Source organism: Leptosomus discolor, chromosome 7, assembly GCF_034619465.1.
Source record: "Leptosomus discolor isolate bLepDis1 chromosome 7, bLepDis1.hap2, whole genome shotgun sequence".
NCBI lineage: Eukaryota > Metazoa > Chordata > Aves > Leptosomiformes > Leptosomidae > Leptosomus > Leptosomus discolor.
The window spans coordinates 51,156,836-51,177,839 of NC_141397.1; the positions used below are offsets into that span (position 1 = coordinate 51,156,836).

Sequence of the window (21,004 nt, forward strand, 5' to 3'; positions counted from 1 at the left end):
GCCCACAGTGGTCTACTTGTAGGCTCTATTGGATGTTTAGCTAAATCTCTAGCCTTCTGGGTTATCTTGTTTCAGTTTTCAAGCTTTATCTAGTGTACTGCTGATGTTTGTGTCTCATGCTGTCAGTTGTGCGACAATCCCATCAGAAGTGCAGTGACATAGATGTGTTCTATTATAGGTTTCTCTCAAATATTAATTAACAATTTTGCAGTATTCTTGAATAGCAATTCTGATTTTTGGACGATTCATCCTAAGGGGCACTATGGTATTTTTAAGAAGTCAGCCTCTGCATTGTTAGGAACGGATTTGAGAACCTAGGTAAGATAAAGTTGCAGAGCATCACAAAGAAATTTTTAGAAATCCCATGGACTTCCAAAACCAAAATCGAAAACATGCATCACTTAATGAAGAGAGGGCAAAGCAGAGGGAAGAGTTATTTTGTTCTTTTCACTATTACAGGATTAGGTTCCACCATGCTAACAGTAACATACAGGTTGCTATTGCTGATAATTGAACCTCAGCTACTTCTCTGGAATTAAAACTTCATGCAAAGTTACAATTTTGGCATGTATACACAAGGAGAGTTCAAATACATTGGAGAGTGTGAGTGGATGGCAACATAATTTACTCTTAGAGCTTAAAGGCTCGTGCATGAGGCCTAGTCTGAAGATCAGAAAGGCTCCAGCAGAGCTGTTTTCTTGTATACACAGGAAGACTTGTATTGCACAGGAAGTTACTAATCACAGTATCATTTTCTATCTCCTCCTTCTGCTCCTAAAAACCCTGCAGTGAAAAGCAGACCAGTAAGCCTTTGCTAACCACAATATTTCTTTTAGTTACCTTTCCATCAAAAAATTTGTCTCTTAAGATCACTCTCACCAATAGACGGTCATTGTACTCTGAGCACTCATAACATGTTCTGCACCATCTTCTAAAACTTATCCTTTGCCAAAAAAAATAATTTGACAGAGGTACACTAGAAGAATACATCATTTTTGAACACTTATGGAATTTGACAAATCTGACAAACAAGGGGAGTTATGATACTTGTACTTGATTTTTTTTTTACCTCAGCTGTAACAAAGAAGTGAAGATAGGTTATCTTGACTGTAATTCCTAACAGCTGGGATTGTTTGAGACAAAGCACATACTGGCTGGTCTAATCATTTATGGCCTTATCTTCAGATAAATGATGGATTATACTAAAATTACTTTGAGCTTTCAAGTGAATTGCAACTAAGGGTAGGAAAATATCATGCTCCAAATTGCATGCTGTTAGTGTTCTCTGTTGTACCATCATCTGAAAGAACTACAGATTTTGGGCTGTCAGGTGTCTTTCACAATTTTCATTCCATTTGTTTTTTGTTTGATAGCAAAACTGTCCAGCTATCTGCTATATAACAACACTAGCTAGACTGCTTGGTTACTATTTGTGGTGTTTATCTCCTTTTATTGTAGTTGAGTAGCATTTCTCTTATAGGCACAGAAAATGGGTAATAACTGAAGATGACCTCACAGCAGGAAAGTGAGATCAGATTGGCAATGCATCAGTGAGCGGTATGATTGAAGCCAAGACAAAAAGCAAGCTACAGCAAAAGGTAACTGGCAATATCTAAAGAAACTGGTACTGAATTTAGGCAAGGTCAATATTTAGATGGTATTTCACAGTTTGAGGTGAAAGCTATAATTAGAGTTATGGCCAGAACAAAGGACAATTTAGCAAAACGCCTAATTTCAGTTAATTCACCTATTCCTTTCTTTACTTCTAGGTCACAGAAGTTTGTCAGTTACTGATAGATCGTTGGCTAGTGCAAGCTAATAATCAGTACATGAAGTATAGGAAAAGAAAAAAGAAAATAAAACAGTATTCCTGAGTCACCTCAGTTTTTTCAAAATTGAGAGGGATACACTGAATGAGAGTACTGTGCCTCAGCATTTCTAGGTCAGAGGGACCCATGCAAATAGTAAAACATTCCAGAAAACCACTGAACAGCTGTACATTTATGTTGGAGAGCTTACGCAAGGGAGAAAAATGCACTAGTTGACTTCCCTAAAAAAAGTTCTGTTGGCAGTTACACTCCATTTAACACTGCTTTAGCATCAGCATAGCCTGGCCAGACCCTTTGCTTGAAGCAGGCAGTACATAGCATACAAAGATGCAGCCTGAATTTGTTCATTGAGGAACCATGCATGCCCCTCCTAATCCAAGTTTATAGATGTATGTCACCTTTTCATCTTTTTCTTTATAAGCTCCTGTTGGTTTTTATCTTTTCTCCTTTCTCCCCTCATTCTCGTTACCCAAGCCTAAAAGTTTATACAAGTTTCCTTTTCCCCCCCCTACAAGGTACATTGAGCCCAAGAGTTAGTCTGCTGCTACTCAACTTGCTCAGGATTTCCTCCCTCCTCAGGTTCTTTACTTAATGTACAACAATCAGAAATGGAAAGCACGGAGCAGGAATCAACATCTCTTTTCAAAGTGGAACTCTAGCTCTGCTCTTAGATTTGTCTCCATTGTTTTCCTCTTGGCTTTGTTATTAGTGGCTTACCATGATAAGACAATTTTTAAATTTTTTTTTATTTTTTCCAAATCAGGCTTTATTTCAGGTAAAAAGATATTTCTTTACCAATAGGCTTCCTAAAAAGCACTTGAAAAGAAAAGGATTCAAAAATATTTTGCCTTCAAATACATTTTATGATGCTCTTCCATGTTCTTAAACATACCATCAGAGTCATGTCAGTACAGGACAGCCGCACATCCAAGCATTTGCTCAGCTTAACTGGTAGTTTTCCTAGCACTAAGGTAAAGCTCATGCAGCGCCTTTTGGAAGGCACAGCACTACCCTTTCTGGGCACCTGTGCGGTTATATCTGCTTGAGAACCAAGACTGCACTTTGTTGAGGATGCACTGATTCACAGCATCGTGGCTTAGCTCGCACTCTGGCTGTAACAGTCTTTGTTTTGCTACCTCTGTTACTGGTCCTCAGTACCCACAAGGAGCATCTCAGAGAACAGTAAAGAGAGTTCACTAATGAATTTTATTTTCAAAATAGAGCAATAATTTTTGCTTTGAAAAAAAAAAAAAAACAGGAAACAAGCTGCACAAATTTGGCAGAACATCTATTTTGGTATCGTTCTATTAAGTGTGCTGCCTTCCAGACAAAACACTAAGGATCACAGTGTCTTTTTTTTTTGCATGGGTGATAATACCTTTCACACTGACATGGATTGGGGTGTCTGTATATGACCCTTCATTTTCTTTGATTAACCCCTTAGCACCTCACTAGTGCAATTGACTTATACAAAAATCAGATACATTGCTTGTCTTTGTATTCGGCTACTCAGATTTTCTTCTAGTCCTCATAATGATCTGCCCTTAACAAGAGTTTTGTGCAAATGAAAGCACAATTGCGCCTCTCTGTTTTCCATGTTATACTTACTAACAGTTATAATGATACTTATTTCTCTTGGGCTTGGCTGCATTACCATTTTAAAAGATTTTTTTTTTTTTTTTCGTCTGAATAAACTCTTGTACTTTACCAGTTAGTCATACTGTTTTCTTTCCTTTCTGCCTTTGGTTCCCTTTTTCTGACCCTAAAGAGGTATTCATTAGGAAGCCTCCATGCTGATCCTTTGCTTTTAATCTTTTAACTTTTCCCTCTAGGCTGTTCCTAACATTCTCATTTAAGGAAGAAGAATCTTTTCTGAGGCGTATTGCCATTGTGTGGTATTTTCCCACCGTAAGGATATCCAAATTAATTATACAAAAGCAAAGTAATCAAATGTCTCAATCAGATACAGTGAACCAAATCCTATTATGTATTGCTGAATTATGACACATGGAAGACAGAGATTGATCTGAACAAAGGTGTTGAAATCTAACACCCATTTCCTTGCACAGAAATCCACAATACATTTACTTTTGCTTCACCAGTAAGACAAACGCTGTTTTTCAGCATGAAGTCAAAACAAACAAACCAACCAACCTGTTCAACGTGACGTTTGTTTTCCCCAGAGCTATAACACTTTGACTAGCGAGAAGTTATGTGGAAATCACTAGCCATGGTATTGGAAAGATAGTGATAAAATTTCCACATTAGTTGGTTTAGTTAACACAACAGATACTTTAGCGATACTGGTGTGTCTGTGTCCACATAGACATGCTGCATCCGCATGTGTTTTTGTTTTTCAGTTACTGTTTTCATTACTCAAAGCAAAAGCTTCTGTGGTCACTTTAACCGTGTTGGTGACAGATAAGAAACAGGGATGCAATTTGTTATTTTAGAGAGAGAAAGTCTGTTTAGATAACAATGTGCAACATGAACTACTCTCAGCAAACTTGTCTGGTTTCCATTATGTTAGGAAGTGGAACACCTCTGTTTGACAGAGGTCTCTGCATTTCTGGAGTAGAAGCAAATAATTTTAAGCATTTCTTTTCTCTCCCACTTTCTGACAGATTGCAGATGAAGGTAACTGCATTGCTCTGTACAATGCATTTCTAAAGTTTGTTATTCACTAATTGACATGAGGTGGGGGGATGTGTGTGCGTGTAAAAATAAAAAGCACATCCTGCAGAAGCAATGGCATATTAAGCCTGACGAGGTCTTAGGTGCATCATGGCTCCACCCTGGTGATTTAGCTTGATGTCAGGAAAATGTCCTTTTGAGGGTTAATGTAGAGGCAAGGCCTCAGACACATCAGAATGTTTCTGCACATGTCAAAATGTTAATGATTTGCTGCATGACTTCAAGTAAATCTATGTATGTAAACTCTCTTGTAGCACCTTTCTTACTGTTTTACAAGAAAGTGCAGAAAGGCAGTTCCTTGTGCCAGAAAAAATAGAAGTAATGTTATTTCTCAGAGTTCATTACTCATTGTTATTTTTTGCCTCTGCATCTTCTGGTTTATCAGAAGAAGAGACTGTTGGAGAGTAGGCAAGTGACACCATGGTCTCCAAATAAACTAAATTACCAGAATGAAGCAAGGAAGCCTCTATTTGTACTAACAAAATTACACTAAAAAGTCCTATCACCTCCCATCTTTGTCTACAAAGTTATTAGCTGTGTCCCCTACCCTTCTTCCTACAAACATCTTTGCCTACACGAAGCAACAGAAACCTAATTAAAACATCACTTTCTGTAGTTTGATAGGTAGGAACACCACTGATTGAGTTGCATCTTTCACAGTAAAGCTGCAAAACAGAAAATAGCCAAAGAACTTGCACCTAGATTCAGAAAAGAGGATGAACTAGGATTCTTCCAGAAGTAGGTAATTTAGTTCATGAGGAAACAATTGCAGCTTTGGCCTTTCCATTCCATTTTCTATTGTGATTTCTGCCAGTGACAGAGAAGATTCTGACAGTGATTGCATATTGCTGTAGGCATGTCACTCATGCATTAACCATTTTAGAACATTAAAATTTCTAATTTAGATGTATGAGATCCCATTTTCTGCTAAGTTACCAACAACCACTAATATAACCAAGAGTTTAAACTTCTGTAAATTTTACCTGTTTTTACCTAGAGGCTGGTAAGCTTCTGCTTACTGACTTGACTCAGTATCTGGACTTTCACAGAGAAGATTGTAATACCCTTCTTATAGCCAGTCCTTATCCAGCTATACTGATGTTTGTTTTTTTTTGTCCACCTCCCTATTATTATACTTATTTTCTGTCCTTTAATGCCACATGTCATTTTGTTATTTTAACATTCTTTAACAGAATTTGAGAGATGCTTTGTCCTTTACCACATTTTTTTTTCTCCCAGAACCAGAAAGCAGAAGAGGCCCAGGTTTCACGACATAATACATTCCATTTCACACTCATTATGTTGCAGTACAGCTATCAGTAACAAACTAAAAGATATAACCATTTACCTTTGTCAATGGATCATCTCAATTAATAAAAGCTGGGAGTGTGGAGACTCTTCATCATGGGAGGCAAGGGAGTCTAGAGGAAATGTGAACTGTGTACCTGTTGCTTCTCACAGCTGCCTGTGGGAGTAGCATTCATCCCTGTAGAAGAAAAATCTGTTGTGGAAATTGCTCTGGCCAATGGCCATGTTAAGTAATGCACATTTCTAATATTTAAGACCTCAAAGTAAAATAGCGCAACATATTAAGAGTTTTATATGCTGCAAAAACTGTGAGGAAGAACCAATACATACATGTGTCCTCATGTCCTGGTGTCAGTTTGTGAGCAAGGAATCCCCATGAGACATTAATATTTCCGGGCTTAGTTCTACAAGCCATAGTCTACGTGAGTGGCTGTTACTCTCAAGGTACCCAAAACATTACTTACACCATAATTGTGATCATCAAATGATAAATTGTAGAATGCAAATAATAACCTCTAAAGAGGCAAAGATTTCATTCAGCTCCCAAAACAAAGATTTATGTAGCACTCCTGGGGTTACTAACCTCTCACTCCTTTCTGCTGTATAAAAATAATCTCTGTATGGTATGAGTTTTCATTTTGTGTTTTAACAAAAGCGGGGCTAACTCTTCCTTTCCTGCCAACACTGGTGCATCTGATTAAAACCTTTGTGTCTGGACTCCTTGGCAAAGCCCAGTCTTCTTTCCTTTACTCATGCAAAATATTTCTGTCTCCACCTTCAGCATTGCCCATGCCCGTACGTGCTTTTTTAAGTTAGCAAAAGCAACTTACTTCTTACAACAGGCTGTGCCTTTTGCAGCAGCACTACACTCTAAAGCATCATCATTTCAGGTATTTCATCTAAAGGAAATGCATCATTTCTGCTACAGGATATTTGATATTTGTAGTCTCCACACTTTTTGGTTTTCAAGAAGTTGTAAAGATAAAAAGCTTGCAGTGGGAACAAAATACTAATCCAAACATTGCTACAAGGCAAGTTTCTTGATGCCCCAGTGAAACCAGAGAAAGAGCAAGCAGCTGAAGTACAGCCAAGTCAGCTGGTTTAGTCACAGAATGAGATCATGCCAATAAGAGAAATTCCAAAAACTTGCCTTTCCTGGAGCACTGGAGATTATCTCAATTTGATAATCATATTGACACCTTTTCAATAGTTTTGAATTTCAAAATGGTCATAAAAAACTAAAGATCCTCAGTCCTGTAAAGGATCTTTACATGAAAATACTGTTTCTTCCTGTCAGAGCCAGTTCTGTCCTCAACAATTTTTGGCACAGTTGGGACCTCGAAATTGCATCTAGAGCTGAAACTATTGTCTTTATAAATTCAGATATTGTTTAAAACCAGCAAAGCAACAAAACGATTGCCTAGATATCTCTCTGCTGCTCAGAATATCTCTTCTTCCTTGAGCAGCAGAAGAGAAGGGCTCTGTCTTGCATTCATAGCAGTTTGTGGAAGCAGCCTTTATTCCCACAAAAAGGCCACTCTCCAGGTGATAGCTACCTTCTACTGGACCAGTGAAACCATTAACTAAGAAGTTCTGGACAGTGAAACTAAGAATACTTTCAGTGTTGGATGCACAAAGATATTCACTCTAGCAAGAAATAAGGATGACCAGAAACCAATGATACTCAAAACAGCACAGAAAATGTCTTGTTACCCCTTAGTAAGTTCCGCATGCTTGAAATCACAGTGATGTTATACAGTATTTCTCCTACAAGCTAGGAAGAATAGTTTTTGCTATTGCTGTTTTCATACTTACGGAGACACCCACAAGCTTCAGTGAAGATGACTACATAACCTTAAAGACAGATTAACAGGTACATGAAATATCCAGTAAGTCAAATTGTAATTTTATATATGATCTGGAAGGAGGTAAGATACCTCACACATGGCATATGATCTCTATTCTGTTAGAAGAGGATATGGTAGGGGCTTTGGGCAGTGCTTTTTGTTTCAACAAGTTTTTTTTCTCTCTTATGTCTCCACATGTTTTTAACATAAGGCTGAAATATGGATCTGGATCAAACCAAGAATTAATGTAAATTCCCTTACTCCTCAGGTTGGAGGAGTTCACAGAAGAAGCTTATGGTTCATTGTATGTGGAAATCATGGTGCCAACAGAAATTTTAGGTGTGTGGTTAGATACCCAGAAACTACATTTGTGTAGGATGTGTGCTGCTGTGTAATTGAAAAAAGAATACTTTAAAACTTCTTATTCCTTGGAGCTAAGCTATCAGAATAGAAACTTAAAATTCGTCAAATTATTTCACTTGCACTTAACAAACCTGAATTTGATTTCTGTCTTTTATTAAAGACGATCACACGGGGCACACTATATTTTATATAGGCAATTCCAGCTGCAATAAAGGAAATGTGTTAATCCATTCATTTACTATCACTCAGAGAAAGTAACATGCAGCATGTAACCTTTCACAGCTCAAACTAATCTCACTTTTATTCGTTATGGGACTTGATGGCTTAATTCTTGTTAACTATTGACTCTTCTGGGTACTTCCAAATACCCTAAAGATGCTACATAACCAGGCATCAAATCTGAAGTTATGAACATGCAGTACACTGTATATTTGTAATAAAATAGTACCTTACATTGTGTTGTCCTTCAAAAATCTTTTCATTTCAGTGCTGAAAACCCTAGAAATTCTAGTCCTACCTTGATCTGAAATACATTAATTTTTTGTTTCCTGGCTTCTGATGTGCAATAAATGGCATTCTTAGCAATATGAGGAGATGACACGTCCCTGATAAGCAGGCTTTATGTTAGCTTGCTGATTATTGATCATTTTCATCTCCTAGGAGAGTGCCAGTCTTTCTTTCTGGTATAGCTAGCAGCTAGAACAGAGGTGCCAAAAATCCATGCTGGATTGATGGTGGTAGTAAATGCCCTCATTTCAAAGTTTTAATATGTCCAAGTGTGTTCAACCTCTTTTAAAAAGAGAGGCGATTCTTTACTCTGTGGTGTAAACAAGAAGAGTGACTGCCTCCTGCTATAACAATGATTTTTCCATATTTTAAAACTAATTCAGCTCTGTAGGTTATTAAACTTGGATAAGGAAAAGGTGATCCTCATTCCTGTTGAAACAGAGCAACTGAGGTGACTGGGACAAGGGGCTATCGCGTGGAGAGTCACCTTTCAAACATCATCTTTTCTGGAGCTTAGCATTTTGATGTTTATTTTCAGAAGTACTGAACTAGAGGTATTAAGCTGGAAATATATTTTACTTTTTTATTTAATTATCTTTTCAGTTTTAACTTACTGCCGTGCAGATAATTTTATATGCACATCTCTTAAGGATATATGATACCTAAGACATATTAATCATCAGAGAGTTTGCAACACATTCATGCAGCCTCAGTTGAAGGAAAACACAGATTGCTCTAATGGATAAACGTGGAAGAGACCAGCAGATTATGTGTAAAAATCCAAGATATTTGGAGTATTGGGTACATTTTCAAGCCAGAAGTAGTGATCTCTAAAACCGACCACCTCACTAATCTTCCCCAAGAGATTAGATGAACACACTGCATGTTGAGAATGGTTAATCCTTCAGTGTTTCGGAGTCCAGTTCTACATTTACTGAACCCAAAAATGTTTTTCCTCCCCTCAACAGAGAAAACAAGATTACGTGTGTATAGAGGAAAAGCTCCCAGAAAACAACGTTTACTTTTAAACCTAAATGTGGAGGATCCAAAAAAATGAAACCTATAAACTAAAATGCTGAACTTACTCTCAACAGAAAGACTTTCAGCTAAATATAATGAGTGCTCTGTAGATGAATCACTCAACAAACTTTTGTACAAAAAAAAAGCCCTTGATCACTGCTATGCTAGCATTCACTAAACCACTAGCTTCTAGTGAAGTTGAGCAATCCTTCCTTGGCACTAACATCTGCAAGTAAAGTTTTATAGAAATACATACATTAGGATTTCCCAACTTCTGCACAAAAAAAAAAAAAAAAGAGTACGCGAGGAGGGAATTGGTAGAGTTAACTTTGGCCAAAGAGCTAAGCGGCATGAAGAAATACTTCCAATGTTTCTGGACTCCAAGTACTACGAGAGTACACGCAAGAAATAGTCCAAACTTCCACTGCTGCTGCAACTGCTCAAATTCTAACTGTGACAATGTTACACTGTAGGCTGTCAAAAAGAGCATGCAGAAAATTTGTCAGATGTTACACTGCAGTAAGCATTTTGTGTCCCAAGTAGTACTTGGAAGATTTTATTCATCACTCCACAGCCCCATAAATTGATGGTTTAGAGGTGGCCTTTCACTTGTGCCAATTTTTGCCACATCCATTTCTGACACAAAGTTCTTGAGTGGGCAAATGAGATTAGTTTTCTTTATTCTGCGTTTTAAATCTAGCCAACTGCTTGCAGTTTTCTGTCTCTAGATGCCACTTCTATTCTCTCTAAATGCTCCTATATTTAGCAACTTCAAGATACAAGTGTCATGTGTTTGTACCCAAACATCCCTTAAGTGCATAGAGATACACTGACACTGTACAACCTGTTTGATGTAAATATAGGACAAGACACTGATTATTTCTACTTATCAGGCAGAAGATAATATTGTTAATACCATTTTTTTGGTTCTTCTTTGCTCATCTAGTTTCAATAAAATAGGCGTCACCATAACACTAACAACCTTTCTTCTCTATCTGGATTGAAAGCTGTTTTCCTTTACTAGCATTAGAGAATTATTTAGGTAAACAAATAATTTGAAACAGAGTATCATCATAATCATGCACTGACACTGTCCAAAGGGATCATGACAAACCCGACAGGGGAGGCTAAAAAGCGTTAAAGATGCTTACGTTTTCAAATTACGGAATTGTTTACAATTCATGAAATATGTACAGCACTTGAGGTCTAAAAATCACCATTTTGATAACGAAAAATGTACAGACACACATTGCCTTTCAATTTCCAAAAATCGCTTAGGACACTTTAAAAAAAATAAATAAAAATGGTTTTGAAGTGGCATTTTTAACAATAAAAATATCTTTCTCAAAAAAAGGAAAAATACATGTTTGAATCAAGTTCACCCAGAATGACTTTCAAGAATACTCCATGGCTGATATTTGGAAAAGATAATTGTATGATTAACAGCATGCCTAGTTAGTTTTACAATAATCTTTTAGCCTAATCAGTAGGTGTCACTATTTTTCCATCTGCATTTTTGAAGTAAACTATCCTTTTAGTCTTGCTTTAAAAATACTCTTCTTAATTTATCTGAAAAACTTTAGAAAGTTTAAGCTGCATATGTCTGAAAAAAAAAAATCAGGATTTTGTTCCAGTGCAAGAATTGGACTAAAGGTTAGCAAAATCAGGAATGCACTAGAATAAAGGAAATTGATCTAAGCCAATAGATACTAAAATAGGCTTCCAGTAGTTCACTCTGGTACACTATATGTAAATGCAGAAGTTCAGTGATAGGTATTTTGCCTTGTGTTTGCATCTTAAAAAAATCTTGAAGGAAGGGGTTATTTTGAAAAGTGATGGCACTTGAATATAAAATAAAGCAATTCTCTTATTTTAAAATAGGAAATACAGACCTCTAGTGGTCGAAATATGTATTATAGGAGTTAAACTTCAAAGCAATTTAAGTGTTACTGTACTTAACTATGTTACTTTCCTGTTCGTTTACATTTTCCTCCCCCCCCCAGTCATTCAAAAATCACACACATACCCGGTTCCACTGTTCAGTCATTCCACACGCATTGATTTTTCCCAGAGGAAAAAGTCCTTTCATCTGTCCTTTTCTCACATAAATTTTATATCTGAAACTGGATACAGTTGAAAGATACTTGTGAAGAGAAAATTAATGAGAGTAGTCCAAGAAAGCAAAAGAGATGTTCATTCTTTTCAGAATAAGCTACGTAGCCATCATACAGAAGGACAGGCTCTTTTGAAGTATGCTGGAGGAAATAAATACAGATAAGTTCTTACAGAGAAGGTCAGAGTACATAAACAGGTCAAATTTACAACGTAGCAATAATGGACCCTCTGCTAGCACAAATTAAGTAACAAGCAGCGCGCAGTTTTGATGTTATGGAAGAACCAAATCCTAGAAAGATCACAGGCAGTTTGTTTTCCAGCTATATAGAACTAGCACGAATGAAGCAGACCAGCTTCAAGTCTTGCAAGGGAAGGCACAAAAAATCCATTACTGCTCAGGAACTCCAGGAAAGCAAAGACACTGAAATAGGCATATGAAGTAGAGGAAAATATATTCATTAAGACAATGAGGATAAAGGAGGTTGTTCCGCTGGATAGATGTCTATGTTTAGCCTGTGCCCAGGGCTAAACTGTAACCGTTGCTCTTGCACCTAAAGACCCCTTACCAGCTGCCTGAGGAATGGGGAAAAGGAAATCAGACCCATGGCTGAAGTGAAAACAGATTTAATGAAACACCACTAACAGAGGTATACAAAGTTGTACTCAGCCAAATGAAATGTGCAGCAATCACAATCAACAGGAGAGCAGTTAACAGAACAGTCCTCAGGAGCAGCCAGAGGAGGAGCAGCAAGAAAACACCCCCCCCCCCCCCCCCCCAGGCACTCTCCTTCCTTAGCAAACCGTCCCCTTTTATAATGACCATGACACTATGGGATGGGCTACACCTGTAGCTAACTCGGGTCAGCTGCCCTGGCTGACTTGAACCTGCTAACAGCCTGCCTGGCATGGCTGGGCTCTGATTCTATGCTAGCCAAACAAGGAAAATAGGAAAAAAAAATAGGCTGTGAAATAAAGCATGTGGAAAGTGTCATTAGTTTCTCAGCAATTGGAAAAAGAAGATAGAACAAATTCAGAAAGGGGACGAATAAACTCTCAAGATAAAGGAAAAAAAGTTTATGCCACCAGAAAGAAAGAAAGAAACATAGCTAATATTGAACATATTGTTCCAAACATTCTTCAGCCTGTCTTCTCCCTGTGCAATAATTTTTATAAAAATAGAATGCATCAACCTCTTAAACATGAAAATATCTTCTCATTTGTAAGAAAAGCAAATAAACCACCTACCATCAGAAGAAAAAGACACCTCACATTACCTAATGGTGAGGTGTCTAAACTGTGGCAGGGTTGGTCAGCCTGAGTTTATTTAGTCTTTGTCAAAGCAAATATCAAAACCACATTTTTGTTTAAAATCTGACTTATGACACCTGCTTGCCTATTTATAGCTGATGAAGTTCCCACAGAAAGCTACAGTCAGTGCTATCTTATCTTTCAGTGGACAAAGTGCTGTTTACCTTGCATGGGCGCATCATTCCCTGTTGTCTCCACAGGCAGTTTAATTAGGATGCATGCTCACCCAACAAAAACAATGAATGGAGTGGTAAATAATAGTTGGTAGAGCAACTATAGTCTGAAGCATTTAATTATCAGTGACTTATTATAATCATTGTAATTAAAAAAAAGATAAAAGGTCAAACAGGACAGTAACATACAACAGGGGTTTTCTGCTCACCAGATAATTTGCTTTGAGATTGATGTCACCACACCATTCATGGTCACATCAATTCAATCCTCTTAGAAAAAGCTCCTTGTGTATCAGCCTTAAAATGATCCAATTATCATTATGTTAACTCAGGTCATTTGAGATGCTTTAAATGCAATTATCAATGTGCACAGTTTCAATACTTGCATTTAGCTGGCCGGTGGTTTAGCCTGCTCTGGTGAATTCTGGCAGCATAAAGCTGTACCAGCCATCTGTTTCTGTAATGTTTTTAAACAATCTGCAGTACTTCCCATGTAGAAGTATCTGCTTTGCAGAAAGTGTATATAACCATAATCCTGGGACAAGCAGGTGAACTGTAGCAAGTGAGAAAAAAACGACAGTAGTACAGAGAAGAAATCATTGCCTATAAGGAGTTCACACCACCATGGCTGCCCTGTCTCACCACTCAGCGCTGCTATGTGCCCATGTCTTCCAAAACAAATGATTTTCTTCTCCTGTGTGGGAGCTTTTCCTAGTGCTCTAAAGTTACAGATGTCCTCAGGGCAGCAGATCTACCTGAGGCTAGCTCTGAAACTTTAATATTTCCAGGAAATTTAAAAATTCATCTTGGGATTAGCAACGCCTTCCTCACTGTGCTTCAAACATAAGGCTTTTACAAGGTTCAGTGTCACAGCAACATTCAGACTGTTTTCAAATATACGTATGGCAATCCATATCAATTTGTCGAAAGCAACCACACTATGTATTTCTGCTTCCTTTTAATTTACTGCAAATAGTGAGGGATTTCTTTATTTATTGATTGTAATTCCTTAGTATAATTTAAAACTGATAACATACCAAACACATTCTTTGCACAATTCTACTGACTTAAGTGTTACATCAAAACCTTTAGGCCCAGAAGGGTTACAGTCTTACACAGATAAATTGAAGTATCATACTATTTCTTGACCAAATTCCTGATTCTTTGTGGGAATAGTTCTGCCTTTTTTTACTTCCCAAGCACTCCAAAATAAACTCAGGGAATTCAATACGTTAAAGCGCCAGACAAAAGTTTCCCAATTCAATTATTTTTTGTTTATCTTAACACATTTCTGAAAATGTAATATAATCATTATTACACTTTCTTGAAAGTACATATGCTAATAATTACATCAAATAAAGCTACTACTGGCATGAAAAGGTACAGGCCACCATGTGGGTAGAAAAGGGAAATTGGAAGTTAAACAACAAAACACACTACACTGACGGGGTGGATGAACTGACCGTGAGAAAAATGCCTTGGCATCTGCTGCTGCACGGAAACAATCTCATGGAAGGGGAAAATACCAACCATCAGCTACATTTGTCTTAGCCACTGAATCTGCCAGTTAGTACACACAGAGCAGAATGCACTTGCCAAATAGTACCACTTGGTTAATCTAGTCACAGAGAAGGGTCTTGCTCAGCCTTAACTGGGCCCTGATCTGCTTTACAGCAAGTCTAACTTGTATTGATTATTTTCTTAGTAGAGACTTCACTACAGTTTCTTACTGCTGAGTTCTGGGCTGTAATCTCAGTGGATATGTAAGCGAGCAAAGCCTAGGATACTGAATAGACCACGCAGCACCAGCATGTAGCTGGGACAGGGCAAATATTGCCAGACTTTGATGTTGCAGAACCTGTTAGTTTATTGTCAAATCTCCTTTGGCACTTTCACAACCAAGGAATGAGGTAAGAGGATTTATCTTGAAATATTTTTATTGTGGTTCTGCCTGTCGTATGGATAGCATGACCTTCCACAGAGCCAAACACCATGTATTCTAGACTTGGCACAGTTTGAAAGCCAGGAAGTTTTGCCTCAGGGTGTGTTACAGTGCCACATGTGATCAAAATGGCATACATTTCTTTGTGTCAGCTGTACTTGCTTGACTTTTTAACTTCTTAAAAATGGCAAAAATAGCTGATCTCACTTTGAGGCATCTGTACCAACTGAGACAGCCAGACTAATTCACAGAATGAATTGGAGAGACTGGAAGGTGTCGCATTGCATATCTTGACAGAGGTTTTATTACTTGCATTTAACTAGGTATTCAAAACCTGATAGAATTATCAAGAACCCTAATCTTGAAATTACCCTGCTATCTTTATGGAAATAAATGAGCTTATTAATGCAAACGTATAATAGGACATGGGCTAAGAAAGAGAAATATGGAGTCTTTTAAAAGCTGATAAATTGAGAGCCAAAGGGTGACCTTGCTTGGAAGATGTTGCCTGCAACTTACGTTCTGGGTTCGGTTCCTGGCTCCACTTCAGGCTTCCTGTGTGGGCTTTGCTGAGACATATCCATGCTTCTTTTTGCCATTAAAAAGACAATCCACTTGGAATAAGGTTTGTCTCCCAACAAGAGCATGTCAAACACTTAACGGAGTAGCATTCTGCATTTAACGGGAACATCAGTGCTGAACAGTGCAAATAATGAGCAACCGCCTCCATAATGTAGCCCATATTTCTATAATGACAGGCATCTTTTCTTTCTGAATGCACCTGTACCACGCAGGATCTTAGGGTCTGTATATTTATCTATACAAAAGTGGCTTACATTTGTAAGGGTTTTATTTGTTTGGTTTTTTAAAGCCAATGTGTTTCACTTAATCTGTGTTTACGGTAGCACAAGTTGAGTTTGGCTGACAGCTGTCAGGATCCTGCAGCCAGCAATAAACACTACTCTGCAATAATAACTATCGATTTTTTAATATTTTTTTATATATTTTTATCCACTATTTTTGAGGGAAGACAGTCTATTTGTAGACTCTGGAAAAGATTTAGTATCAGTCACTTACAGGATATTACCTGCTTCCTAAAGTCACAAGTCATTAATAAGGAAGTAGTTCTTGCAGCCCACACAAGCCCCAACAAACCAAACAGGCGCCCTGTAAAAGCAATTTCATAGCATCGCCATACGCTTAATATGGTCCAGAAATACTTTTCATACACTGAGACTACAACTTCAACTCTTGGATACATAAATTTTGTCAGTAACTGAAAAGGTAATATGACTTGTCGTTCCCCCTTGCACCCTTCTTAAACTCTCCCTACAGTTATTAATGTGCAACAAATCAGCACATGTCTGGCTTTTCACAGACTTTTTTTTTTTCCCTCATTAGTATCTAAATACCGTAGTTCCAAGCCAGATGGGGAGCTCGGTAACTACTGAATATTTAAGGAATTAAAATACAACAGAACACTAGATTGTGTGAGTGTCTTCATCTTTCTCTATGATGTAAAAATTGTCTCAAAAAATTAAGCTTAATTTGTAGAAAAAAAATTCTAGTGATTCACATCAGAGATCAAAATTAGTACCTTATCTGAATTCACTAATTTTCTTAATGTGTTATACTTTGTATTTACAGAATGAACTAGTATTCAGAGTGCTTAAGTGTACATTTTGAGATATCTGAATAACTTTGCTCATTAGATTTATCACTAGTTATGGAAAGAAAATTACCTAAACTGAATTTATAGTGATCTGCTATTTTGAGTCTCTATTATTATTTTTATGATATATGTTCACTAACCAGTCTTATTTTAAATTCGAACCTTGGTAATTGAAAGAAGTTTGTTAGATTTATATTTAATTTATATTTATAAAAATATATTTCATTTATATTAAAAATAATCTAACAATGTTTGGCCAAATGCGGACATTCTTACCTCTGGTTTATTCTGCAAACAGTCTATATTAAAGTAGAAATTAGTTGAGAAAACACTTGAAGATGGCTGATTTTTACATTCAAAGACGTTGACACGTTGTATTAGACAAAAACTTGGCATTTAATTGAAACTTTTTAAAAATGAAATCCCTGTCATGAATAATATTTTCTTCCTTTTTTTTCCCTCCTAGGTGTGAACTTCGTGTTTTCTCCCTGAAACTTGGTTACTACTGAAGAGATCAAGATGATTCCAAATTACTCTACTGAAGAAACAGTTAAAAGAATCCATGTCGACTGTCCCGTTTCAGGAAGGCACAGTTACATCTACATTATGGTTCCAACTGTTTACAGCATCATCTTTATTGTAGGCATATTTGGGAACAGCCTGGTTGTTATTGTCATTTACTGCTACATGAAATTAAAAACGGTAGCCAGCATCTTTCTTCTAAACCTGGCACTGGCTGACTTGTGTTTTTTAATAACTCTGCCACTCTGGGCAGCCTACACAGCCATGGAGTACCAGTGGCCTTTCGGCAACTGTTTATGTAAGTTAGCATCAGCGGGGATAAGTTTCAACCTGTACGCCAGTGTGTTCCTCCTCACATGCCTTAGTATTGACCGGTACCTGGCCATAGTACATCCGGTGAAGTCCCGAATTCGGCGTACCATGTTTGTTGCCAGAATAACTTGCATCGTCATCTGGCTTCTCGCCGGTGTGGCCAGTTTGCCCGTCATCATTCACCGTAATATATTCTTTGCTGAGAACTTGAACATGACAGTCTGTGGCTTTCGGTATGACAACAATAACACAACGCTCCGGGTCGGGTTAGGTTTATCCAAAAATTTGCTTGGCTTTTTAATTCCTTTTCTGATCATATTAACAAGCTACACCTTAATTTGGAAGACGCTGAAGAAGGCATATCAAATTCAAAAAAATAAGACTAGAAACGATGATATTTTTAAGATGATTGTGGCAATAGTATTTTTCTTCTTCTTTTCCTGGATTCCTCATCAAGTATTCACTTTTCTGGATGTGTTAATTCAATTACATGTAATAACAGACTGCAAAATCACTGATATTGTAGATACGGCTATGCCCTTCACCATTTGCATCGCTTACTTTAACAACTGTTTGAATCCTTTTTTTTATGTTTTTTTTGGAAAAAACTTTAAAAAATACTTCCTTCAGCTAATAAAATACATTCCACCAAATGTCAGCACACATCCAAGCCTAACAACAAAAATGAGCTCCCTCTCATATCGGCCACCAGAAAATATACGCTTGCACACTAAAAAGACTGCCGGGTCTTTCGACACACAGTGATGCATTTTGCAATATACTTTTTTTGAACAACCTTGTGAACGAAACGGCAAGAATGACAAAATTCATCTGCAGTCCTGAACATGACAGCTTACTGCTCATTACAGAAACATTACATCAGAGAAATCATACTGTTAAGATTTAGCAGTGGCCTTTTATTTTCCATTGTGAAGAGGACTGCTTGGTTTTCATTTTGATTTCATTACTGAAAGCAACATAAGTGGTGGACAGGCACGTCAGAGTTTGTCAGCATCCTGCCATTTACTCAGAGCTACAGAAGAAGGGTAGAGAAAACTCCTAGCTTAAGTTTAGAGGACTTTTTAAAGGAAAAGCTTGTATAAATTACATTAATTGTGAAGGACCTGTTTTGCACATACATGAGCTATCCCAAATTTTGTTCAAGGAGTTGGTGGAGCCACGCTGCTTGTTCTGTTGTGTTGTGGGTTTTTTTTTTTAAATGACATAAGTGTCGTATCATATTTATAATCTATTTTCAAATATATGCTATATATAAAGGCCCAATTTTAAACTCGAATGGAAATCTAAGGTCCTTGAAATTGGTCTCATTCTGATTTATGCTACTATTTTTCATTTTTTAAATGGCAATTTTTTCATAATAATATATGCAATAAAATGCAGATTTATTTATTAAATGTAGAAGAAATATATTTTTAGATTTATATTCCTACTCATAGATTTCAAACATTGCTTCATAAACATACATTTATATCCCAGTGGGTATTTTTATAGTAGTTTAAAAAAATTAAGTGTGTATATATATATATATACACATACGCACACACACAGACACACAAATGTGATTCACTCAACCTTTCCTCATGATACGCCACAGTGATTTTGAAGAACATTACTTATGGAGGGGGTTGAGTCCATACTCTGTGTGACTAAAAGTAAAATTCTGTATTTGAAAACCTGAGTTCTGGGACAGAGGTGATCAGAAAACTTCAAACAATTTTTGTATAATAACCAGCGCACTCAATGAGAGAACTGACCAGCTAATCAAATCTGCTCCATTTTTCAAATTCCTGGACTTTTAATAAACTCAGATTCTGATAAGCAAAAAATGTGGCAATGCTTATATTACAGACTAACTACAGTTTACTCACATTACAAAACATCAGAGACCAAACTTTACTCTTGGCTTTTGTGGAATTTCTCTCCATTTATACAAAACTAACCCTAGAGTATTTGCTCTCTGTAGAGACTTTTTTATGTATTTGGAAAGAATTCAAATTTATATTAGCATAAATCAGAACAAAAGTCTGGCTCAAGCTCTCCATACAAATGAGGGGGGAAGGCAGTAAGCACTGTAGCGAGTTTCAACTAATGATATCCTCATATGTCCGTTTTACCTCAAAGAATGAACTCCAGAAAATATTTATTCTTGATGCACTCTCGTTTATTGTCTTCAAAGATAGATGAGTTCATAAATACTTTTCGACATAACAAAACTTAAGAAAAATTCCAAAACTTTACATATTTCACACAGACAATTATATGACCCTTGAGAATTTGCAATATTTATAATCTTCAAAATTACACATCTAATGTGGCTTTGTCTCAGGTAGCAAGTGGTTGGATTATCCATATTTTGTGATCATCAGTCTCTTGCACATGCAGAAATAGTTTAAATTATTTTTTACTTTAGGAAATTATTTTAAATCAATACACAACAGAAAAGTTATTTCTGTAGTTTAATACTTTTAACGAAAAAAAATGGGACTGCAACCAGGTCTGGGAATCTTCTGTCTCTTCCCGCTCCTTCATTCACATATTTTAAGGCAAGTTTCTTCAGTTTTGCCTTTGTTCTGCCAGCTGCATGATGGGAAGAATCACTACTTGTATATGTCACAAGGCACTGTAAGGATTTGCTAAAACTTCTAAAGCTGTATGTTAAAGAAAAAAATGCTCTTTTATTAAAGATTTAAGTTAATATAATTGCAAGCTACTATCTCAAAATTTGAAACCTGAATGTTTCATTTACAGACACAGTTACTTTATTATATAGAATGCTTTATATTTAGCTTATATCCGTCCTTACATGAGACAGCCGTACATTAAAAATAATATGGCAATAATCCTATGCATTATAAATAGCATCCAGGACAGTACCACTGCCTCAGCACTCAGTAAGCTGACAAAGGACGGACGGAACTTGCCATTTGTCTGGATGCTATTTTGTTCATGTGCACATGCTGAGCAGTGTGGAGAGCTTCCCCTGGCAGAAGCAGCGCTGTGTCGGACATGATTCCATGTGCTGTGCTTGCCACCTGCTGGATGCAGCCACAAATTCGTTTTTCATCTCAAAAGTTAGAGGAAGAGAGAGCGATCTTTCCCTGCCCCCCAATGGATCTGGAGATCCTTACCTGTGGCGAAACTTCCATAGAAATGAAATACAAACTTGTCCATCTGGGAGGCAGTTAGCTTCCTTGACAGGGGCTAAGCAAGCATTTCCTCGTCACCTGCTGATCCCTTTGGTCACTGAAATCCAGCGACCCTGACACAATAGGTAGCTCATTTACAAAATGTTGATTGCATTACTACAACAGCCATCCTATCCCAAAGAGAAGAGATATATGTGTGTATAAAAATAAAAATCAACGTACATT

General features: G+C 37.1%; 1 protein-coding gene across 1 annotated transcript; it reads left to right on the forward strand.

Annotated features, from left to right (window-relative positions):
• The first annotated feature begins 17,297 nt into the window (after positions 1 to 17,297).
• On the forward strand, positions 17,298 to 18,377 carry AGTR1 (angiotensin II receptor type 1). The gene has a single exon (XM_009959091.2). The coding sequence runs from the start codon at positions 17,298 to 17,300 to the stop codon at positions 18,375 to 18,377; it is 1,080 nt and encodes a 359-aa protein (XP_009957393.1).
• Positions 18,378 to 21,004: the final 2,627 nt, after the last annotated feature.